This window comes from Triticum aestivum, chromosome 5B, assembly GCF_018294505.1.
Source record: "Triticum aestivum cultivar Chinese Spring chromosome 5B, IWGSC CS RefSeq v2.1, whole genome shotgun sequence".
Lineage (NCBI taxonomy): Eukaryota > Viridiplantae > Streptophyta > Magnoliopsida > Poales > Poaceae > Triticum > Triticum aestivum.
In genome coordinates, this window is record NC_057807.1 from 604,414,169 (window position 1) to 604,439,129 (window position 24,961).

A 24,961-nucleotide genomic window follows, 5' to 3' on the forward strand; every position below is an offset into this window, starting at 1 on the left:
AACAGAGCTCCGCTCTCACTTGAGCGGTAGGCTGCTGCCTCCGTGGTTGGGATGGAGAAGAACGCACAGGAGGTGCGTGAGGAGCAGGAGGCGGAGCGGCAGAGAACGGCTGCCGCCAAGGCGGTGCAGGAGGCGGCGGACGAGGCTGCGAGGGCGCGAGCCGACGTCGCGACCAAGGTCCAGGCAGAAACCGCAGCCGCGGCGCAGGCGGGGGAGGCCTTACGCGACCAACCCCCACAGCTCGTCATCCCTCTCCGCACCGTGGTGCCTGCACCTGAAGTCTCAGGCGGTGCCGCCAGAAGGAGATGGCGGTGCCGCCAGAAGGAGATGGCAGCGACCAGCCGGTTACGAAGAGGGAAGGGGGCGACGGTGTCGCCCCGGAGATGGAGCTGACTCTACCAGCGCCGACTGCGGCAGACCAAGGCGGCCAGCCCAACACTCCACCTGTGCCGCGGGCTGGAGGTGAGCCGGCTACAAGGGCGGACCTCGTGGTCCGGTCTCCGGCATGCTAGCGTGTGGGGAAGGCAGCCTCGGCGTCGTACCCGCAGATGGCCAGGGGCTCCGGCACGTCGACCCAGGAGTTGGAGGCGGCGAGCGTCAGCTCGCCGGACTGGATGCCAGGGGGCAAGACGGCCGTGCTGAACGAGGCGGCGCAGGATGTCCGGACCCGGCCTCAATCGCAGGCCAACGCCCTGAAGAACTACAACCAGGAGTTCCTGGCGACGCGGACGGCCATTCGGGTGAGCCTCTTGCTCTTTTACTTTTGCTCTTGTATTCTTTCGTGGGGGCGCGTCAGCGCACCCACCGGGTGTAATCCCCATGTTTCGGGTCGGCTGCTGAGCATGCGGCCTGGAACTTCTAAGTAGACTCGAGTGTTGTCTTATCTTCTTTTGTTTGTCTGTCCTTTTTGTAGGACCATCATAACCTCCGCGCGGCCGCCTTCAACTCCCACGTCCGGGAGATGACTCAACGGACCGCCGAACTGTCTGAAAGTCAGAGTGAGTATTCAGTCTTCTTTCTCTCGTGGGGGCGCGTCAGCGCACCCACTGGGTGTAGTCCCCGAGATTCGGGCCGACTGCTGAGCAGTCGGGCCGGATCTCTCCCGGCGACTTCTTGCTTACTGATTATTCTTCTTGTTGACTTTGCAGAGGCCAACGCCACCCTGCAGGAGCAACTGGGTGAGGTCCAGACTGCGCTGCGCGCCAAGGAGGCGGAGTTCAGTGCAGTGGCTCAGGAGCACGACCACCTGGCCAAAAAGCTAATTGACCAGCAGGAGAGTCACAAGGCAGCTCTCTAGGTGGTGAAGGACAGCGATGCCGCCCTCTAAGCCGAGTATGAGACCCAGGCGGCGAACTGGGCTGAGTCGGAGCAGGCGTTGAGCGATGGCTACGGCCAAATCGAGGACATGGTTGACGGTAAGCTGCCTTCCTCCTTTTCCCTTTGTTTGCCGCCTGTTGCTTGGTCCGGCTTCTGACTTCGTATTCTCTTTTTCTTCTTTGCGCAGAGTACTTCTCTGGCTACTCTGTTGCCGCCAGCCAGGTCATCGAAGCCCACCGCGACGCGCGGAGGCAGGCTGGTGCTGAGATCACATCGAATGCTTGCCGGACACTTGAGGAGTAGCTCTTGGCCATTCAGGCCCATCTTCAGCCGGCCCACCGGATGCTCCGCCGCCTTCAGCGCGTTGGAGATCAGGTGCTTTCCGCCCTCTGGCCTGACGCCACAATTCCTCGGACTCCTGGTCGGACTGCCGACTGGCTGGAGGTGGCAGTCGGTCGCTTCGAGGCGCGGAAGGCTTCTTCGGCCCAGGCAGGCTCCATGAGGGCGTTGGAGTTTGTCCGAGCATGGTACCCTGGGCTGGATCTAGCCTAGTTGGTCACGTTCCGGCAAGAGGCCAACGAGGAGCTAGTGGCGGTGCGGCTGGCTATCATTCATCATGCCGTAGTGATTGCCGACTACACCGACACCAGCGTCTTCATCCCTGACTTGAATAGCGACGGCGTTGAGCTGCCGGCGGACTGGTTTGGGCTGAACCCGGTGGACGGCGAGGACTCGGCGGAGGAGATTGACTCTAGCGACGATGGTGAGAACGAAGAGGACGAGGATGGTGAAGACGTCGTGCTAGATGGTGGAGCAGCCGACCAGCCTCAGCCCGACCGTGCCTCCAGCAACGAGGCACGCGCGAACACGCCGCCTGCTGTCAGTGATGATCAAGCTGAGACTCGCCACCCGGCCACTCCCCTAGCCAGCACCGCCGTCTCCACCGACCTTCCAAGCTCGCTTGTTGCTCCCTTGGTCTAAGCGTCCAATTTTATCTTTGTCTTCCTGCTCGTCAGTCTTTTGAACAATGTTTGTTAAATTTGCGCAGTTCCACCCACTAGGGGTGTATTCAAACTAAGTTGAATCATGTCCTTCGAAGGCCTTTTGTGTAAATATTATCTTTCATGTGCTATGCTGGTGTCGGTTCCGACTTTACTTGCTTTAATCTTTTTCTGGCTTTTTCCTTTGCCGCCCTCCCTTGGTCGCCGCCTTCCCAACCGGATAGCTGCTCTGTAGTCTGTGGCTGGGAAACTACTTGGCCGTTTGGGAGGGCAAGTACTTCAACCTTCTTAGATTGTGGCAAGGTGAGTGGGAAGCCGGCCAGCTGGCTGCTTAGCAATCGGTTGGCAGGGTGTGGAGACGGCTTGTGTTATGTAAGCTCACTAGTCCTTAACTGTTTTTCGTGCGGGCATCATTTACTGCCTATCACTCTTGCCAGTCAGACAACCGCTTCTGCGAGCCGCGACTTTTGGCAAGAGAGGGCTTAGATGCCGGCACACTACTTGTCTGACTATAGGTAGTGCTTAACATAATTCAAGGTGGCAAGTCCCCGGGCCGAATGGTCAAACCCGGTGCAGGACGAAAGAACAAGTGTACTAACACATTCATAGGCGTAATACGCATCATATAGATAAAAGAGGGTAGTCCCCGATTGCTCCTCGAGGGACCCGGTGTCTTGTACTTAATACAAAAGATAGTGTGGTACGTACTGCATTAACTGTAAAATCTTCTAAGGAGATTGGCGTTCCATGGGCGTTCCGACTCCTTGCCAGAATCATCTCTCTTGCGTGCCTTGGGCTTTTGTGCGTTGATCAGGTAGTAGGAGTCGTTGCCCAAGGCCTTGCTGATGACGAAAGGGCCTTCCCAAGGGGCCAACAGCTTGTGCTGGCTGGCTATTTGCTGGATCAGCCGGAGCACAAGGTCGCCCTCTTGGAAGGATCTTGGCTTGACCTTTCGACTGTGGTAGCAGCACAGACTTTGTTGGTAGATGGCAGACCGACTGAGTGCTAACAGTGGGCCCTCTTCTAGCAGATCAACATTGTCTTCTTGTGCTTCCTTCGCCTGCGCTTCCGTGTACATGGTGACTCGAGGTGAGTCGAACTCGTTGTCAGTTGGGATGACAGCCTCGGCACCATACAAGAGGAAGAAGGGAGTGAAGCCGGTTGACTTGTTCGGAGTGGTACGCAGGCTCCAGAGGACGGCCGACAGCTCCTCAAGCCAGCAGCCGGCCGAACGCTCCAGTGGCTCAACCAGTCGGGGCTTGATGCCGGAGAGGATGAGGCCGTTTGCTTGCTTGACTTGGCCATTTGACTACGGATGGGCAACAGACGCTAAGTCCAGTCAGATGCCCTGCGTCGCGCAGAAATGGGCCAATGCACCTTTGGCAAAAAATTTGCCATTGTCAGTGATGATGTTGTGTGGTATGCCATACCGGGTGGTGATATCTGTGATGAAGGTCACAACAGTCGGTACATTCAACTTCTTGATTGGCTTTGCTTCAATCCACTTGGTGAATTTGTCTACGGCAACAAGTACATGTGTCATGCCGCCGCGTGCTGTCTTGAATGGGCCGACCATGTCCAGCCCCCAGACGGCAAAGGGCCAGGTGAGGGGGATGGTCTTGAGTGCAGAAGCCGGCAAGTGTTGCTTGGAGCTGAAAACTTGGCACCATTTGCAGTGTTTGACCAACTCTTTGGCGTCTTCCAAAGCAGTCGGCCAGAAGAAACCATGGCGGAAAGCTTTGGCGACAAGTGATCTTGAGGCCGCGTGGTGACCGCACTCGCCTTGATGGATGTCTTTGAGGATTGCAATGCCCTTCTCTGGCTCGACGCAGCGCTGGAAGACTCCAGTCATGCTGCGCCTAACGAGCTCTCTGTTCACTATTGTGTAGGCTCCAGCTCGGCATTGAACTTGTCTTGCTGAGATCTCGTCAGTCGGCAGCTCTCTGTTCACCAGAAAGTTGAGGATGGGCTGGGCCCATGATGGAGCTGCGACTTCTTCTATTGCCAACACGGCTACTGCGACTAGGGCGGTTGGGTTGGGAGGTGGTGGGTTGGAGTCGGCCACCGCCTGCTGTGTCATTGAAGTCCCCGGGCCGACTGCTGCAGTTCCTGGGCCGGGTTCTGAAGTCCCCGGGCCGGATACGACCGTGGCAGTCCCCGAGCCGCCTGCTGAAGTCCCCGAGCCACCTGTCGCAGTCCCCAAGTCGGATCCGACTGCATCGGAGTCAGGCGGCACGAAGATAGAGTCTGACTCTGGAGACGGCTTAATAGATGGCTTGAGGAGGTGCTGGAGGGAGACGCCGGTTGGTATAGCTTGCCGGTGGAACCGATCCGCGCCAGGACATCTGCTTGCTCGTTGTCGGCCCGTGGCACGTGGAGGAACTCGCACCCTTCAAAATATCCGCTGAGTTGCTGAACGAGGAAGTGGTAGCTCGCCATGTTTGCATCCTTGGCTTCCCAATCACCAGACGACTATTGGACCACCAAGTCTGAGTCACCATAGCACAGGATCCGGCGGATGCCGAGTTCTTTGGCCAGTCGGAGCCCATGTATGAGCGCCTCATACTCGGCCATGTTGTTGGAGGCAGCAAAATGGATTTGCAATGTGTATCTGAGCTTTTCTCCTTTGGGAGAGGTGAGGACGATGCCGGCTCCCAAACCAGTGCGCATTTTGGATCTGTCAAAGTGCAGCCGCCAATGGGTGGAGTCGGGTGCTGGTGGCAGGTACTGGGTCTCGGCCTAGTTGACGAGGAAGTCGGCCAGCACTTGGGACTTGATGGCGGTGCGAGGCTGGTAGAAGATGGTATAAGGAGCCAATGCAATGGCCCACTTGGCCACCCGGCCAGATGCATCCTGGCTGCCCATGATCTCGGCAAGCGGGGCAGTGCAAACGACCGTGATGGGTGCTCCTGAAAGTAGGGCTTGAGCTTCTTGGCGGCAAAGTACACGCCATAGCACATCTTCTGGTAGTGGGAGTAGTTTGCTTCAAGGTTGATAGTACTTCACTCAGGTAATACACCGGCCTCTGGACCAGCTGAGACTTGCCTTCTTCTGGGTGCTGAACCACGATGACAGTGCTGACAACCCGACTGGTTGCGGCAATGTAAAGGAGCATAGGCTCTTTCTCAATCGGGGCCGCCAGGACAGGCGGCATGGTCAACATCTTCTTTAGCTGGTGAAAAGCTTCGTCCGCCTAGTCATTCCACTCGAAGTGAGTGGTTTTCTTCATGAGTTGATACAGGGGCGAAGGGCCTTCTCCCCTAGCCGACTGATGAAGCGGTTAAGGGAAGCCAGGCACCCGGTGAACTTCTGGACGTCTCGCAGCCAGGTGGGAATCTCCATCCTTTGTATGGCCTTGATCTTCACCGGGTTGCACTCAATGTCGCGTTCAAAGACCAGGAAGCCAAGGAGCTAGCCGGCTAGTACCCCGAACACGCATTTCTCAAGGTTGAGCTTGATCTGAAAACGGCACAAGTTGTCAAATGTTTCCTTGAGATCTTCTAGCAGGGTGCCGCGCTTCTCTGTCTTCACCACAATATCGTCTACATAGACGTGGGCATTTCTGCCGAGTTGCTTGAGGAGGCATTTCTGCATGCAACGCTAAAAAGTGGCACCGGCATTTCTAAGGCCGAATGTCATAGTCAGGTTGCAGAAAGCTCTGAATGGTGTGATGAAGGCGGTCTTCAGGCGGTTAGCTGGATCGAACTTGATCTGATTGTAACCTGAGTAGGCATCCAAGAAACTCAACAGCTCGCATCCGGCTATGGAGTCTATCACTTGATCAATCCGGGGCAAAGCAAACAGATCTTTGGGGCAAGCTTTGTTGAGGCTGGTATAATCTATACACATGCGCCATTTCTTGTTCTTCTTAAGTACAAGGACTGGGTTGGCAAGCCACTCTGGAAAGAACACCTCCATAATGAAGCCGGCTGCCAGAATCCGGGCTATCTCTTCACCAACAATTCTTCTCTTCTCCTCCGACACTCGGCGAAGGGGCTGTTTGACTGGTTTTGCATCTGCTCGGACATGTAGCTTGTGCTCGGCGAAATCCGTCGGAACACCCGGCATGTCCTTGGGGGACCATGCAAAGATATCCCGATTCTCACGGAGGAAATCGATGAGCTCGCTTTCCTATTTGTTGTCCAGTTTTTCTCCTACAACAGCGAACCTCTCCGGGTGCTCTGGGTCCAGAGGTATCTTCTTTGTTTCCTTGGCCAGCTGGAAGGAGCCCTGAGCTTCCGACTCCTCGGGATCGGGCGATAGGTCCAGCTGCTTGTCGGCCATGGCCACAACCCGGTCAAGGATCTTTTTCTTAGCAGCAATCACGAGGGACTCGGCCAACCGGCTGCTAGCTGCAGCGCAGGCAGAGGATTTCTTGTAGTCTCCGACTATGGTTATGATGCCCTTGGAGCTCGGCATCTTCATCTTGAGGTAGGCATAGTGGGGCACAACCATGAACTTGGCCAGGGCAGGTCGGCCAAGTAAGCATGATAAGGGCTCTCTAGATCCACTACCTCAAACCAAACTGCTTCACGGCGGAAGTGATCTTTGTCTCCAAAGAGGACATCTATCTTGATCTTGCCGATTGGTGAGCATGATAGGCCGGGTTACAATGCCATGGAAGACGGTCCGACTGGGCAAGAGGTGCTTCGTCTTGATGTTCAGCTTCTCCATGGTGTCACGGTACAGATGTTGATACTGCTTCTGCCATCGATCAGAACTCGGGAGAAACGAGTAGCCTGCCTCTTCGTCGCAAAGGTGGCATCCAACACCAAGGCGTAAGAACCCGGAGAAGGCATCACCTCTGGGTGATCAGCTCGGCTCCAGCTTATGGGCTTTCCGGACCAATGCATGAACTCTGGATCTTTGGAGGCGACTGCATTGACTTCTTGATGTTGTTGGCGCCAGCTGGACCTGTCATCAGCTTGCCTTGTAAAGACGACATAAGTTGCATGCTCGTCAAGGAACTCGTCTTGGATGGCTCCGATTGCTGGGCGGGCGGCCGACTGCTGAGGAGCCGGAGGTGGCTGACCAGCAGGCGGGGAAGGTAGTAGCCCTTCGCCCTTGGAGATTCGGGTGAGCCAATGGCACTTCTGGGTTATGTGATTGGACGGTTCGCGCCGCTGTGGAACTTGCAGGGGGCATCAAGGGTTTGCTCATAGGAGAAAGCAGGCTACCAAGCGGGCCTGCCACCTTTCAGACGCTTGGGCATAGGCTGCCCTTCAGGCTGCTGGTCCTCGACCGTTGCCACTTGTCGGCTGGTGGAAGTCGGCATCGGGGCCTTGCGCTTGTTGTCGTTCTGATACGGACGCCGATTGGAGTCGCTAGCCAGCGTTCTCAGAGCTGGAGGGAGCACCTTTCCAGAGGCGTCCACTCGGAGCTCCGTCTTCATTGAGGAGTCGGCGGTGTCGTATTTGTCTGCTATGATCAGCAGCTCGTCGAGTGTAGCCGGCTCATCGCAGAGGAGTCGGTGCTTGAGGAGGGTGCCTTCTCGGCACCCGATAGTGAAGTACTCTATAGCTTGCACCTCGTGCACCCCTTCGCATGAGTTGCGGAGCTCGGCCCAGCGCGTTAAATAGTCGCGGCTAGACTCGGTTGGGCCTTGGACGCACAGGGAAAGTTGACGTGGCTTGGGAGCCCGCTTGTACGTGCTGGTGAAGTTGCGGATGGAAACTTCAGAGAAGTTCAGCCAGCTGTTGATGCTTTAAGGCTTGAGGCTGTTCAACCAGGTACTTGCCATGCCTTGTAAGCATGAGAGGGACGTACTTCACGGCAATGCGCCTGTTGTCGTTTGCTATGCTGACTGCCGTGGAGTAGTCTTATCAGCCAGTCCTCCGGCTTCACCGAGCCGTTATATTTGGGCGTGTCTTTGGGAGCGGGAACCCTTTGGGAAAGGTCTCGTCGCAAATGCGGGGCCGAAACAGGGCGGGCCAACATCATCTTCTTCTTCTAGCGCCAGGGATCGTGCCAGGCGGTTGATCCGATGCGGGCGTCGTTCTTGCCGATTCCTTCGCGGCGGCCCAGCCGGCCGTTGAGCCTCGGGTGCTCAACAGGCGGCGGGGAGGGATATCTTCTCCCTGCGGAGAGAGGGCAGGAGGCGGGTTATTGCCTTGCCGCTCCATGGCTCGGGGGGCGGCCTTCTGCGTCGCGCTTGATGGTGAGGCGCATCCGACTGCGGCTAGCAGGTCGGCTCCTTGTCTTTTCGCTCACGGGCTCCACCTGCAGTCGACGTCTGGGGAGATCGCGTTGTGCTCTCGGCGTGGGGAGGACTCTCGGCGTAGGCGCCGACTTCTTGCCGTTCTATAGCCGCTTTGTTGAGCTGCTGGACGCATCTCGTCATGCAGCGTAGCTCGTCGCCATCCAAGCCTTACAGCTCGTCTGCTGCCGCCTGAGCGGCATGCAGGTTATGAGTGCATGGCGTAGACTGGGCGGTCAACATCCAGCATGTTGGTGGTGGCCGCCCTGCGCTTCTTGATATCGCCAAGTCGGCTGGGCCTGCCAGCAGGCGGCGTGCCATAGGTAGCACAATCAGCCTCGCGCTGATAAGCCTCGGTGAGGCGTCTCATGGGAGGCTATCTTCTTGCCGTTCTCGATGAGGGCAAGGCGGTGGGCCTCCAGCATATTAGCGTCGGCGTCAGCTGGAAATGGGAGCGGACAGGTCATGCAACACCGTCTGTAGAGTATCGTGGGCGTTCCTGCCGGATGCGCGCCGTGACTGATGACCAGCACCTCGGTGACGGTGCTGCCGCTGCTGTCGGCATGAGGGAGAGGGTCGTCGATGACCACCATGTTGGTGGGGAAGGCGTCGAGGGATGCCATGTCGGAGTCGACGAGCATTTGGGTCAGTGGAGCCGATCAACTCCAGGTCGGAAGGTGGGCTCGCTGGCGATGTCGAGCTTGCCAAGGAGGTTGATGAGGCAGCTCTCGGAGTTGGTTGCACCTGCGTCTGGCACGGGCTCGTCGGAGAGGCAGACCTTACCGAGAAGATCGGCGAGGCAGCTCGCTGCGCTGGCGGTGTCAATGCCATGCATCACATCGGGGCAAGAGCCATCGGGCGTGGCGGGCTGGCTACGCTCGTTAGGAAGGAAGAGGGTTCCCGTCCAGAGCAGGTCTCCGGACGACGGTGCACCTGGCCCCATGGTGGGTGCCAAATGTCGTGTGGTAGGTGCGACATATGCCAAAGGATGGCTAATCATTGTGGGAGCCAGTAAGACATCGCCGGTGCCTGGAAACGGGATAAGGCGAAGACATGCACGCCGGTGAATCTTACCCAGGTTCGGGGCTCTCCTAGAAGATAACACCCCTAGTCCTGCTCTGCGGGGTCTCCGCATGATCACTAAATCAGTAAGTAGCTACAAGAGGCTCCTTGAGCTGTTCGGCTAGAGGAAGAAGAAGGGCTAGGCTAGCTCTCCTCTTCTCTCTATGAGGTGTGTGTAGTTCTAATGGATCAACCCTTTGCATGGGTGCCCTGGGGGGTTTATATAGGCCTACCCCCCAGGGGTACAATGGTAATCCGGCTGGATGTGGGTCCAGATCGTCAGTGTCTATGGTTGTCGGCTGCTCCGCCGGCCGCTGGGGCCCGCCGACTGGTGGGTCCCGTCGGCTGTCGGCCTCTTGGTCGACAGGCTGGGCCCACAGCCCATGGGTCCTGTCGGCTACTCATTACTGTAGCCTCGCTCTTGATGATGATGGCTTTGTCGGGGCAAACCTGGCTACAGTACCGCCGCCTGGCGGGTGCTCACTGTAGCCTTACCCTGTCTTATCTGCTTAATGGCGCACAAACTTCTAGGGCGGGAGTAGGCCGGCTATTGGGAACCGGCCTCCCCCTGTGCCGACTGGTCAGGTCAAGCCGCCCTCTGGTGGCTCTTTGGCAAGAGGGGCCTGCCGCCTGCATGCCATACTGACAACCCTCGTGGGTGACGTCATGGTCAACATGGCAACAGTGCCGCGCCGGACGAGGGATGGCCGCCCGGTACGGTGCTTTGTGGCCACGCTCGTTCCGGGATTTGGGGGTGGCAGGCTTCACTGTAGCCACGCCCCGTCTTATCGCCGTTATGTGGGTGCAAACTTTGAGGGTATATGCCAGGCCACCTGCTAGGAGTCAGCCCACTTCGGGATGGCTTGCTGAACCTTGCCGCCTTCCTGCAGCCGGCTACTGGACCAGCCGTCCAGGAGAAGGCGGCCCTTCGTCTTGGATGCTTGAGGGGCGCAGTCGGCCCGTTGTTTTTGAACAACCAGGGGGAGCGGATAAGGCTACCCGTGGTTATTTACTCCGACGCCTTAGGACAATTCTTCCAACTCCAATGCATGCAATCTATTGAGCCAAGCATACTTGGGAAGCCGCGAGGTTTGTTCATCTCCAATAGCTTTACGGTGTCTTCTGTATTGGGAGATCTCAAATACTCCTGGCAAACACTTGCACAATTTCGACCGCGAAGCGCTTGACACACATGATGGCTTGTCTCTCACCCATGGCCAAGTAGTCATCAACTAGATCAGCCGGAATACCGTATGCCAACATACGCAAAGCGGCTGTCACCTTCTGAAAGGTGCTATGCCCGAGCTCTCCGGCAGCATTCCTCCTTTGCTGAAAAGCTGACCATGGCTCGCTAGTTTCTCTGCAATGCGCCTGAACAACTCGGTGCTCATCCTAAACCGGCGCCGGAAGTACGACTCGGGTACACAGGATTATCCGCAAAATAGTGCCTCATCAATCTGTTGTGGGCATCGATCCTATCCCTCCAAATTTTCCGCCGACTCATAACTGAACCACCGTGCTTCGGTTTTTTGTTGATGTGCATAGCTAGGATCATTGCAAGATCCTCCTCCTCTTCAATATCAAATTCTTCTTTGGAAGAATCATATGACGAACTCATCTACAATGATCAATTTAAACTAGGCTATAAAAACTACAAACAACGTGCATCAAATTCATGTAAAAATATGAAGTTGAAGCAATACATACCTTGCAAGCGTATTGTCAAACACCTTGTGGGTGCTGACGGTAGTGGGCGGCCGGGCGCTGTTCGTCGGAGGAATGGCGCGCGCGAGGGGCGGCGACGACTGGAGGGAGAAGAAGGAAGTGGCAGCGGAGCGGGGATAGGCCGGGGAAGTGCCGGAATGGTCGCCGGAACCAACGGCGTGGTGCGGGCGGCGGCACCAGCGCCTGGGTCGGGGTAGGTGGAAGTCGCGAGCGGGCGCTCGAGTGTGCGGCACACAGTAATGGGCGTAGCAAATAAACGGCGCGTGATGGCGTTTCGGACCGCGCGCTGAACTCTTTATACCGCGCACGCGGTTATTGCGCCTCCGCTGGAGCTCATTGAGCGGTTGCGTGTGCTAAAAACCAAAAATTTCTGTTGCGGCGCTTATATAGCGCGGCTGTTGGAGATGCTCTTAGCACGACATGGACGGTGGCTGGCCTGACAATAGGGCTAAATGTCTCCTCAAAATCGTTCCCTGGCTGTCGAGAATAGCCATGGACAACCTGTCAAACCTTGTGGTGACCTGAGTGCATCACCAAGTTGAATTTGTGCTTGTAGATCCATTTTGGTAAAACAATGTTAGGCCAAGACGACGAGCAAGTGATCACGTGCGTACGGTTGTGAGAATCCACAATTTTATTTTATTTTGCGGAATCAGAGTCCACAATTTTCTACTCCCTCCGTTCCTAAATATAAGTCTTTGTAGAGATTTCACTATGAACCACGTACGGATATATATAGATACATTTTAAGTGTAGATTCATCCATTTTGCTCCGTATGTAGTCCACCTAGTGAAATCCCTACAAAGACTTATATTTAGGAACGGAGGGAGTATCATAGATGCATGCTAATGTGGTTGTGAAGTGCACTTTGTATGTTTATGGAACGGGATATATGTTTTTTGTCACAAGACCCTACCTTATGGCCTCTTTGATTCACATTTAAAAATGGGTACAGAAAGAACACGAGATTGCAATATCATGAACACTGGAATCCGGTCCGTTTTCTGTATTTCCGTTGCCGCACTGTGGACGTTTTTTCTGTTGTTGTTTTTTTTGTTCGTTTATCTCTGTGATAATGGAACCCGGTCCATTTCGGATCGTATGGAGAGAAAAAAAATGAACACTGGAATCGTAAAATGAGTTTGTGTGCACCAAAGTTTGTTCGATTACCTTATGGCAAAAGCTGATAAACCGAGGATTCTTTACAAGCGATTTGAGTGGCTTGAGTTTCATATAATAAATAACAAAGGAAGCTTTAGGGAAAAAAATTCAATTCTTTGAATCGTCCGAAATTCCTATGAACAAAAATCCTTTGAATCAAAGGAGGCTTGAAACCGATCAAATTAACATGGTGGGTACTTGGAAAATCAAATCTGACGATGGTGAGTTTTCCAGTGGGCTGAATGCCGTCGGTGAGAAGAAAAGAAAAACAGCACGAGTTCACGGCCTGCGTTCCCTGGCAATGTGTCCGGCTCTATTGGACCGATTACATTACACAAACTCACACAAAGCAAACGTAAACAGATACAATTATCTGGCAAAATAGGTACCTCAGCACTGAGGTTTTTTTTAATAGAATATATAAAAGCGGTCTTCCCTCGATTTCCGTTAAAAGAAACGATCATATATAGTTCTTACAAGCAGCTAAAAAGAAAAGAAGTACAAACAGCAGCTGAAAAGACTAGCTGCAACTAAGCCATCACAGCGGCCAGAAGGAAAGGATAGGGAAACCCAGGACGCAGCCTGGTTCCAAACCAACAAAAGATCACCATCACCATCCAGACTCCCAGTTGAACTAGGTTCAAATAAAATCGCACAAGACAAACACGGACTGACTAGTTGTGGCATGCACGCCCACGCACGAGCACGATGGGTAAGCTATGTTTCAACCTTATCTAACAAGCTCGCCGCATCTGAATCTTGTCCTCCGTCCTCTCTTCCTCCGCCATCGTCTCTGGACGCCTGTCCCCCATCTGAGAAGCTGCCTTGCCCGTCTGACGTCTGCGGATCCTCTGAGGTCTGCGGATCGTCCCTGGCACGGCGAATATCCTGTACCCTGGCCAGCCGCTCCTTCCGCCGAGCGATCTCCCAGATCTCGTCCATGCTCAGACGGTAGTCGTGCGCGGCGACCTTCTCACTCAATGTCGGGAACTGCTTCACGATGAAACACAAGGTAGAGTTATCGAGTTTTGAGTTGGTGGTCAAGCCCTCCAGGAGCGCGAGCTGTTCCATGACGGGCTCGTCCTCCGTGTACTGGAATGTGATGGCCTTCACATAGGGCACGCTTCGAAGCGGAACATCCACCGTTAGGTCCAGATCATAGGTGCGCGCCACTGCGCGCCACACGGCAGCTGCAGTGGCGTGGGGAGCGTAGACCGGAAGGAGGCGGTCGGAGAGCGTGGCGAGGATGTGGCCACGGCACAATGCATCCATGTGCGCCCACTGCTTGCCGGCGGCCGTCTTCTCGTCGAGAGGGCGCTCCTCGGTCAGGACATCGGCCACACCAATAGTGTGGAGGCGGAGCAGCACTGACTCCTTCCAGCGGAGGTAACCGCTCTCTCCGTCCAACTGAGTGATGGGGAGCAGAGGCGGTGCAGCCGTGGGCACAGGTAGTACTGGCGACGACATCGATCCTTGCCTGCAGTGTTATGTTTCGTGTCATGATCTCACGGTCTGATACAAGAAGCGCAATCATGATGTATGTGTATATATGCAGGAATGTACGGACTAGTATTGCTGATCAACTAAATGATTAGAATACAGGTGCAAACTAGAATTTTAGGAATGACACAATGGACAGTCCCCATGCATGTAATAGTATTCATGATTCTATATGGTAGCAGCAGCATATATATTACTAGCTGCATCGAGTCTGATCTCCATTTAGCATTTTTGTAGTTGCCTAGATGGTATGTACCACCTCTGTTTCCAAATGTAAGACGTTTTGGCAGTTCAATTTAAACTGCCAAGAGTCTTATATTTAGGGACAGAGGGCGTACTAGTTAGTAGCAAGGGCCGTCAGTTTGATCATCATACATTGATGTATCTGCTACTTGGGTGGTGGCTGATACTTTCATCGGAGGACGGTGTTTAGAAATCAGATCGCTGTGGATGGAAGATTCATGGTACCAACATAACGACATGACAACATGCGGGAGCGTCGCTTTTATTCACAGAAGACTTCAAGTATAGTCCTCTCGAAACACGATTTCTCCATCCTTTATAAATAAAGGCACAAACGGCCGAACCGATACAAAGTGATGAGGAAGTCCTAATACAAGCGAGTCAAAAAAGAAATAAAACAGCATTCGAGCAAGTGGAACAAGTGCCACCAACCCAACACCGAGCGTGAACACAGGAGACACCGCCCCTAACAAGATACACCGAGCGTGAACACAAGAGGCACCGAAGTACCGAACACACCAGTCATGACAACACCAGGATCACCTGCCACCCCTCCCCTTGCTACCCACATATCCAAGAGGAGACGCCACCACTGCTGCTCGCTGCAGAGTCACCCGTGCAGCCTCACCATCCATAGCTGCAGCCCCGACTTCCAGGAGACACCCCACCGGGCCACCACCGCCAGGACACCGGGCTGCCGAAAAGCAGGCACCTTGGGACGGACAAGGCAAGGGAGGAACCATCTTGCCGTAGCACCACCACGATTAGGGACAGCCAACACAGATGGCAGCCCACACACATGACACCCGGCTACGGGTGCCAGATCCCATATGGATCCGGCCCCACGACGGATGGGAACGAGGATCACCGGCTCTAGCCAGCATCATGTCATGGGCCGACTGCCCACCACACGATGCCAAGGCGCACCCACCCGAAGCAGACCACCGGGTAGCATGACTCCACGGGCCATGCGGTCGTTCAAAACCGACCAAGGAACAATTCACAAGGCCCGCTACCGCCCAAACCCTAGATCCCACTCGCACTCGCCACCAGAGCCACACATGCCACCACCTCACGCTGCCCACCCAAGCCAGCCACAAGAAACCCGCAACACACCGTTCGTCGAGGGAGCCACCCCACGCCACTTGAGACCACTGCAATGCCATCTCTGGCCGCCCCGCCTGTCAGCTCAGGTGCACCACCCATCATGCAGCCTCACAGCGCTGTCCCACGCCAACGCCACCCCGCGCAGATTCACCGTCATGTCCAACGCGTAGCACAACGCCCTTGCCAGCCTGCAGTAAGCCGCACTACTTGTATTGCACAAGAATGTTGGTGTACTAAGACATGGGTGCCTTCGTACCCTGGCTTGTGCATAGGCAGTTGCAGCCTTCCCGCCGGCAAGGCTTGCCTTCGTACCCTGGCTTGTGCATAGGCAGTTGCAGCCTTCCCGCCGGCAAGGCTTGCCAGAGAGCTACTGCAAGCTAGACTCAAGATATTGATATACAAGACCGTGAGAAGACCTCCAGGCAGGTCATTGAGAAGTACTAAGTTAGTACCCAAGGACAAGATCCCAGTTGCTGGCAAGCTCCGGCCCGGCAAGCCAAGACCCGACAAGCTCCTTGCCGGGAAGTTTTGCCTCTTTGCTTCTCGACCACTTCACCTCGTCGACCAGCTGATGGCTTGTCAAGATTAGGTGTCGAGCAGGCAGATGGCTTAGGGAAGATCATCAGGACGCGTGCCGGCATGTCACGATAAAGTTTAAACTTTATTGACACCCATCTCATGGACGTGTCAAGAAGGTAGGGTTCGGCCAACCCGACGGCACAGAAGGAGAGACGGCTTTTGCCAAAGGATCATTATCAGCTCATGGCGCATTAAATGCCTTTGTCCTAGTCCGGCGGGATTAGGTTGGATAACATCGAGGCCACTATTCACATTTATGTAATGACCATGTTGCCACTATGGTGACCCCTTTTACCGAAAAAGGCTTCCGCCCCGCTTTATATATAAAGAAAAGATCATCATCATCCGATACAAACGCACGCCACCACAACACACGCACACAACCAAGGCAGAATACATAGGCGCTGAGCGCAGCAACACCATCCCTAGCACTATCACGAAGAGACGAAGCCGCATACGACGAATCGTGGGGCTCCAAGACGGTGCCTTCAGGAAGGATACGACAAAGTTTCCCCTGGAACCACACGAAGGGCAGCGAGAGCCGCGACAACGCCTTCAAGAAGGGAACGAGCTCCGCCGTCGTCGGTCCGTCCGAAGATAGAACGGGTTTTCACCCCGGCCAACACTCACCACCACCAATCGCCACACCCCGGCTACCACGCCGCCCACACGGCCATGGCCACCGGGCAGCACCAAGCCACGGGCTCTGCCCATGAGCACCGCGAAACCACCCCCAGGGCCGCCGCCCCGGCATCCAAGACCTTGACACCACCTCACCGAGATCCGCCGCTACCCCAACCAAAGAGACGAGCGGGAAGATCACGCCATTCCCACCCCTGGGCAGCCCCAGCGCCGAGACACAATAGGCCGGCCAAACCGGGCCTCCATCGACTCGTCCTGCAGCACCGGGCGCGAGACGAGCTAGGTCCTGCGGCACCATGTGCGAGACGAGGTCGGTCCTGCTGCATCGTGCGCGAGACGAGCTCGGTTCTACAACACCGTGCGCGAGACGAGGTCGGTCCTGCCGCACCGGACACGAGACGAGCGATGGACCGCAGCTGGGAGCGGGCCAGCCCTTCGACGGAAGTAGAGCCTGGACACCGAGAAGATGAAGCGAAGGTTGACACGGTCCGACCGCAGACGAGCCGACGCCGGGAGCCGGCCGTCGCCGCGGGCGGAGCCGCCAAGCCACCGTGTAGCCGGCACGCCACCGAGAGGCCACCGCCCATGGGCCGGACCTCCCCGCGCTGCCGCCCACGGCCGGAGCAACAGCCATACCAAGCTGCTGCCCAACCCGCGCCGCCCACCCCGAACCCTAGCCATATCCAAGACAAGCGCACCGCCACCCACCTCCATCTGCCACAGCCCACCTCCGGCCCCGACCAAACAGAGGAGAGGCAAGCCGAGACCCAACCGCTGCGCCGCCATCTCCGCCACCAGACCACGACGAGGGCAACCGCACGCAGCCCGCCGCCCGCACCCACCGTGACTGGATCTAGCCGCCAGCCTTCACCACGCGGCCATGCACCACCAGGATGTGGCCCGTCACGCCACCACCGCACCCGCGCGCCACCACCAGCGCCGGTGCGACGCCGCGCGGAGGAGCCCCACGGGAGCGCCCACACCCAGTCCGGAGCTGTCGGCCCGCGCCGGCCACCCGCACGAAGGGACGAAAGGGGCCCCGCCGCCGCCAGCGGCGACCGGGCTTCGCCCGGCCCCGGCCTTTGGCGGTGGCGAGGGAGGAGGCGGCGGGAGGAGGGGGGGCGCTGGCGGCGGTGGTTAGGTCGCCCTCCCCGTCGCCCGCGGGAGCGACGCGGGAGGGGATAAGGTTTTCTTGATAAAATTCCTGGTGACCCCTTTTCGTCTATAAAAGGAGGCCCAAGGCTACCTTGGCAAAGGTCGCACTTTGCTCACTCTTATACAGTAGTTGCACCTTGCACGCACCTTTTCCGGCAAGCTGCGCTTGTAACTTGAGCCCCAAGTAAATCCACCATAGAACAGGAGTAGGGTTTTATGCCCCCACGGCGGCCTGAACCTGGATAGATCTCACGTGTGAACTGCTAGATTTGCTCTCTGTGCTCGTTGATCTCCCCAGCCGAACTAGGCAAGAGGCCTCGCTGGTCCCATAGATCGTCGTACCCTGACAAAGAGGGAGAAGAGCCGCGCCGTCGCCATGCTTATGCCAATCAGGCTTCGCCCGACAGAGGGTCCTGGCAGCGAGGGGAGGGGGGAGGACAGGGATGGAAGGGAGTGGAGGAGATGGCTACCGCGAGGTGGCAGCGTGGACGAGTGACACAAGAGAAGCAAAGCTCTACTTCTCTCAGAATCTAGCTAGTTAGCAACCACACTTTCAGTTCAAAGCCATAGCCTTGATGTCTACAACTACTGAAGTGCTAGTCCAACATCCCTAAAGCTCTAAGGTCCCTGGAAAGCGAGCGTTGTGGTGCATTGGGATTGTGGGGTGCCACTGCGCCCCAATTGTGAATGTGTGGCCCGCTTTGGTTAGCCCACAAGCATGTGCACCTAACACAAACTATCTCGGTCCTTTGTCGTGCCACCTCCTGATCTCTCTTTCAAGCCCCTCTCTTCCTCGAAATCGCTGCCGCCACTTCCTCCAATTCTGGTACAAGAGCCGCCACCATTGAATTGACGAACTCACGATAACACCAAGATCACCCGTCATTCCTCCCCTTGCTACCCACATATCCAAGAGGAGACAACACCACTGCTCACCGCAAAGTTACCCTTACAGCCTCACCATCCAGGGCCGACGCCCAGCTCCAGGAGACCCCACAGCCGCCAGGACACAGGATTGTGGAAAAGCGGGCACCTTGGAACGGACAAGGCGAGGAAGGAACCATCGTGCCGTAGCACCACCTTGCGCGGCTACCCACCCAAGCCAGACTCAATTCCTAGTAGGGTGGGTTTCCTTTAGGAAGAGAAATAGAACTTGGACTCGCCATAATATAAGGGGAGGTGGTCGGTACCGGAATTCTCAAGTCATCAATAAAATTAATTTTTTCCCCCAAGCTATCCTCCTCCTTACCTATCAACACCGGCAAGACGCCTACCCGGTGGATATTCATCGGCCCTCGGGCACCTCGAGGCCACAGGCACGCCCTCTGATCCCAAGAAAACATATACGGATATTGGTATTGTGTTTTACTGTCTTTCTGAAGTTTTCTAAATAGATGTGAAACAAGCTGCAGAACTGTGCTATATACATATTTCTAGTAGTACTCCCTCTGTAAACTAATATAAGAGTGTTTAGATCACTACTTTAGTGATCTAAACGCTCTTATATTAGTTTACGGAGGGAGTACTTAAATTGAGCCACAATGCTGCATGTTGGAGAGTAAGGTTACTGGAGTACCAACTTTCTGTAGTCTGTAATATGTTTTGTGGGAGCTAGCTCTGGGCGTATGGAAGCATTTTATCTGCCGTAATTGTTCTATACAAAATAATTTGATTTTCTATTTGAGGTCCTTTGGGGGGATTTCGTCCTGGTGCACGCGTTGTTACTCATAAGCTCATCGTTCAGCGTTGTGTACAGGCAGATAATGAAGGATCGGCACTCAACCAAATGGTTCATTTTTCCTTAATTGTTTTCTCCACCCTATTTCTATAGATGTAGGTGTGTCTGGACTGAGAAAGGAGGCTGCTCGGTGCTGCATTTACATGTGTGTGCTGATGAGGAAATATGTATGCATTATTTGATTATTTCCAAGTTTATAGAATGAACAGTTATTTCCGTCATGTACGATGAAGCTCTACCTTCAAGTAAAATATCTTATATGGTTCTATAGTTACTACTCCCTCCGTTCCCAAATATTTGTCTTTCTAGACATTTCAAATGGATACAACATACGGATGTATGTAGACATATTTTAGAGTGTAGATTAACTCATTTTGCTTCGTATGTAGTCACTTGTTGAAATCTCTAGAAAGACAAATATTTGGGAACGGAGGGAGTACACAGCTGCAACATTTCTCCATATTGACAAATTATTTGGCTGCTTTCTTGGTGTTAGTCTCGTGAGATATTTATTGAGCATTTGAATGTCAAAAAATGAAAAATATATATAAAGCTTGATTGAATTCTAGGTACGTGAAATGCATGTACTGCTCTGCCGTTAATTAAACATACCAGTTTTCTCAAGCAATTGTTGTTTACCTGGTGTCATTGGTGAATGTTCAGTCTAAATTTTTTTAACAGCCTAAACTTGATAAATTATGTACTTCTAAGTTCTAACAGAGAAGACGTAAAAGATAGCCAATCAATTTCAGGAATTGCAATACTGAACCATGCTTTTTATATATATAGATATTTATGTTTACAAGCAACCAACTCAGAAGGCACCTAACAAATGGGCTTAACATTCACCATTTGAGTCTACTGCAAAACATTGCAGACTTGTCAAAAAAGGGGTTAGTATCTTGAGTTCTAGGAGCTCGAATTATCATCACAGATACTAGAAGAGAAGTAATTTGAGAACAGTTAAGAGTGATATTCGTTCTCTGATCCAAAAAGTTTATATTCTAAACTTTGTAGTACAACTATATAGCTAATTATAGACTGATGATAAGGTACCATTCTAATGTTGATTTCACTTTTATCTGTCTCGCTCGTCCTGTAAATTCTTGGGGCACTAATTCTTTTACGAAAGCATATATTTAGCTCAAATATGTGAGCTATTGAGTGATCTGGCCTGAAATGGTTTATTTGTCTCTTGAATTTTGCATTCATATGCCAGAGTTTCGGGCAGTGGCGGAGCCAGGATTTCCGACATGGGTATGCATGGTGAATTTTTTTTGCTTCACAACAAAGTAAGAAATAAAAAAGTTCATAATACCGAGGTTGATCTTGAACTTGGTTTTCATCGTCGATAGATAGCAATGTTGGTGTTGATGTCGAACTTAACTTCGGCGCCAATGAAGCAGCTCTGTCCCACAAACTCATTTTTCACACCTATAAAAAAATGCATGTTACATAGTGATGGTGGCAATGGTGGGCTTATATACTTCCATATGTTACATAAACGCATATAGGAGCTTATATACTGAATTGTTTTTGCAAAAAATGTTGGGTATGCATTGCATACCCTTGCATTAGCCTAGCTCTGCCCCTGGTTTCGGGGTACTCTGTCGATGCTTCATGCCGCTAGAGAAGGTACTTATATGGATATGATGTTAGGACCATTTTAATACCGGTTCCAAATTCACTTCATCCTAGTTTCCCTCTAATTCAATAAACTATAGGATGTTATCTATTTCCAGGTCACATTCGTAATGATAGTTGACTCCTATAAATTGCCTTTAAAAACTATGCTATTTGTGTATATTTTTGTCATGTTTTTTCACTTGTTTCAGATTATTTTTTGTATTGCTCCATATTCTAGAAAAATTATAGTTCATAAGTTATATGCAGGAATGTGTCACTCATCCTACCACTCAAGGTTTAGCAATGGTTCCTTTTATCAAAGCATCAGTACCAGACCAACTCTATAATACATAATTGTGTTGCACTCACATATGTGTTTCATCAATTAATACTACAGAAACTTATTTCTTTTATACGAACAACACTTCCATGTCTTAAAACTGAATCTATATTCCCTATTATTCAACATTTTCTCATACTCAAGCCCCGTGACTTTTTTAGTTCTCTAATGGCTTCCATAATAATGTAGAAGTTCTTGATACTTTGATTTTTTTAGATGGTTACTCTTGTATTTGTAATTCAAATTAATTAAGGGATCTTTTATGGTTTTGCAGATTCTTACCTACCTGCAATTTTGATCAAGAAATTATTCACAGCTTTTCTTGACACAAATATTCCCTTTTTTGTGTATAATTGTAGGTGATCGATACCATATGTTTCAGAAATTCTATAACCTGCATGCAGAGGATAGTAAAGAACTCTATTGTCAAGTAGTGATATCTTTGTATGATAAAGATAGGCGTAGTTGCCCCTTCATATCATACAATATTATCATAACAACAACCAAATTGCAAAATGGTATGGATTATATTTATCCTATATAGCTAACGTAAATCGTGTTATCATGTTTTGCATATGTGGAAGCTCTCAATGTTTTTTCTTCACCTGAACATTGTGAAATTTCTTTATTTTGACCAATAAAATAAATGTAACTCAATGACCACGCTTTGAAATGTCCTGCGGCGCAGCAAGGCGCGCCTATTCTTCAAACGCTGCAACAGGATCCGAGAACACACGGAAAAAGGATGGCGGGATGGGGGGAGGGAGATCGCTTACCGGGTGAATGATCTCAGCGACCTTCGGTTGAAGAAGACGAGGTTGAGGAGGAGGAATACGGCGACGGCAGTCCGGCGAGACGGAGGATGCAGTACACTTCAGAGCGGCGGAGGATGCAGCAAGGCAGGACGGAGACGGAGCTAGCGGCGGCGTCGGCGGGGTACAAACCGGCGGGCGGCGGCCGTGGAACCCTAACGGGTGGAGCTTTGTGCGTTTCGGTCGCTTGGTGTGTGTGGTCGACCGTGTTGGTTGAACCCACGGGTTCACGCTATTTTTGTTTTGATTTTTTTTTCGCGTAAAACCAAACCGCACCTGTCCAGTTCAATTTTCTGCTCGGCAATCCAGTCCGTTCTTTAGAGCGTCTAGAACCACAACCCGCAAATTTCTCCTGTTCGGTCCGCATACGTCCAATCAACAATTCAAACCAACCTCACGAAATTCGATCAAATCGGACGGATTTCATTCAAGTTCGGACATAATTTACATAAAACTGTCGATATTTCGACCGTTTAACTAAAAAAATAGAAAAAAAACTAAATCCTATACTGGACGACCACCTCGTACGCGTGTCACCCTGCCTTGCCGCACCGCCGTCGTCGTGGTCCCTCTAGCGGCGGTACGGCGCCGGAAGGCCGCGGCAGCCATGTCTGGCGGCTACCTGCCGCTCTGCGTCCTGCTGCGCCGTGCAGAGTGCCGATGTGGCCTTCGGAGCCCTGGCGGCGGTCTTGCCGCGGCCGGCATTGGCGAAGCAGTCAAGAAGCGACCACTCCTCGGCGATCTTGGTGAGCTCGCTGTCAAAGAGGCGGCGACGCCTAGCGGCCGTCTCTGCGGTGGTCACGCAGCGGTCGAGCGCCCATGCGGCGGCGAGGTCTGGGTCATTGCGAACCCAGTCCAGAGCCATGTCGCTCTTGCCGAACACGGAGCGGCGACTAGCATTCCGCCAGTCGTACCGCTCTTGCTGCTGAGCCGCACGCTCCGCATGAGTCACGACGCCCCTCGAGCCTAAGGAACCGCAAGAGCAAGGATGCCGGCTCGGTCTTGACGCGGTGGCGCGGCGGGGAGGCCGGCTCCTCCTTCACGCGCATCGGCGATGGCGGCGAAGCCCTCATGAAACAGAGCGACCGCTACGTCATTAACTCGATCTGACGGACAAAATCTTTGTCCTTTAGAGCGGCCTCCTTGAGGAGTCGGGGCGGCTGCTGCGGTGGCTCCTACGGCGGCGGCGGCGACGCCTGGTCCTCCTCATCACCTTAGGAGATGATGATCTCCTCCTTGGCGGAGGAGCCGGCCGCCGTGGAAGATAACGGGCCCGGAGAGCGTCTTCGGCGGCGACAAGAACCGACGGAGGAGGAGCTTCCGCCTACTCCGCCAGGCGGTGCGGAGCACCATGGCATCGCCATCGCCGGAGCTTGGGTCGGAGAGGGGGAGGGAAGGTCCGGGCACGGAGACGGGGAAGGGGATGGGATGGTGCATCTCCGGTGCACGGTTTAAATAGCCGCGGCAAGGCCGAGGTGAAGGGGCGGTCCGCTTCAATGCGGCGCAGCAGCCGGAATTGGTTCATCGGGAACTTGCGTCCGCATTGAAGCGGCGGTCGTCGAGATGTCGCGTCGGTCGGCGCCGCCCTCCATCCCTCCCCGGTCACATCGCCACCTCAATGTCGGCCTCCGCGTGCTCTAGGATAGCATGAATGTGCCGCGTTAAGCGGCGCCTCCATCGAAAGGAAAGCGCGAGAGGGGCGGGTGACAGGGTTTAGGTGGGGCAGGGCGGTGTGAAGCGGGCTTGCAATTGGTCCGGACTCCCATAAACCTTCCCACGTTTGTCTTTGGTTTGCGGGAGAAATCGCGTCTGAACCGCTTCGCAGACCAATACATGACCCGTTGAATGGCTTCGGCGGTCCAGACGATTTCGGGAGGTTTGCGGGTGATGAAGTCATGTACCTAGGGTAGGGTCATGAACCTGTCCAAGGTACCCTCCCCGAGGACATCTTTAGATGAAGTCATCTTCCAGTCGACCTAGAGGGACTCCACTCGACTGACTGGAAGACACTCGACGACTTGAAGACACTCGACCATGAAGACTCACTCGACCACCAGGAGTTCAAGATCTACTTTGTATCCAAATGGTCTGTAATTAAGTAGTCTTTATGGTCATGATGACACTTTATGTATGTTGGGGAACGTTGCATAAAATAAAAAAATTCCTACGTTCACCAACATCAATCTATGAGTTCATCTAGCAACGAGAGAGAGAGATGCATCTACATACCACTTATAGATCGCGTGCGGAAGCGTTCAAGAGAACGGGGTTGAGGTAGTCGTTCTCGTCGTGATCCTATCACCGGAGATACTAGCGCCGAACGGACGGCACCTCCATGTTCAACACACGTACGGTCAGCGTGACGTCTCCTCCGTCTTGATCCAGCAAGGGGAAAGGAGAGGTTGATGAAGATCCAGCAGCACGACGGCGTGGTGGTGGATGCAGCAGGACTCCGGCAGGGCTTCGCCAAGCAACTGCGGGAGGAGGAAGAGGTGTAGCAGGGAGAGGGAGGCGCCAAGACTCAGGGGTCGGCTGCCCTCCCCCTCCTTTATATAGGCCCCAGTGGGGGGGGGGCAGCCCTGGAGATGAGAATCTCCCAAGGGGGCGGCGGCCAGTGGGGGTGGAGTGCCCCCCAAGGCAAGTGGTGTGCCCCCCACCCTAGGGTTTCCAACCCTAGGCGCAGGGGGGCACAAGGGGGGGGGGGGCGCACCAGCCCACTAGGGGATGGTTCCCCTCCCCCCACTTCAGCCCACGGG

The 24,961-nt window shown here is 53.9% G+C and overlaps 1 protein-coding gene across 1 annotated transcript; it reads right to left on the reverse strand.

Moving 5' to 3' along the window:
- Positions 1-12,813: 12,813 nt before the first annotated feature.
- LOC123117110 (uncharacterized) lies at positions 12,814-22,406 on the reverse strand. Its single transcript, XM_044537942.1, has 3 exons — positions 22,170-22,406; positions 20,746-20,861; positions 12,814-13,940 (listed from the first exon to the last, which is right to left on the reverse strand). The coding sequence occupies exons 2-3, from the start codon at positions 20,850-20,852 to the stop codon at positions 13,181-13,183; spliced, it is 867 nt and encodes a 288-aa protein (XP_044393877.1). The 5' UTR covers positions 20,853-20,861; positions 22,170-22,406; the 3' UTR covers positions 12,814-13,180.
- Between the last annotated feature and the right edge of the window lie 2,555 nt (positions 22,407-24,961).

Coding starts and splice junctions, on each gene's coding strand:
- LOC123117110 (XM_044537942.1), bottom strand. CDS start 20,852: ATGAGTTTGTGGGACAGAGCTGCTTCATTGGCGCCGAAGTTAAGTTCG. Junction 13,941..20,745: donor CAAGTTCAAGATCAACCTCG/GTATTATGAACT, acceptor ATAACACTGCAG/GCAAGGATCGATGTCGTCGC.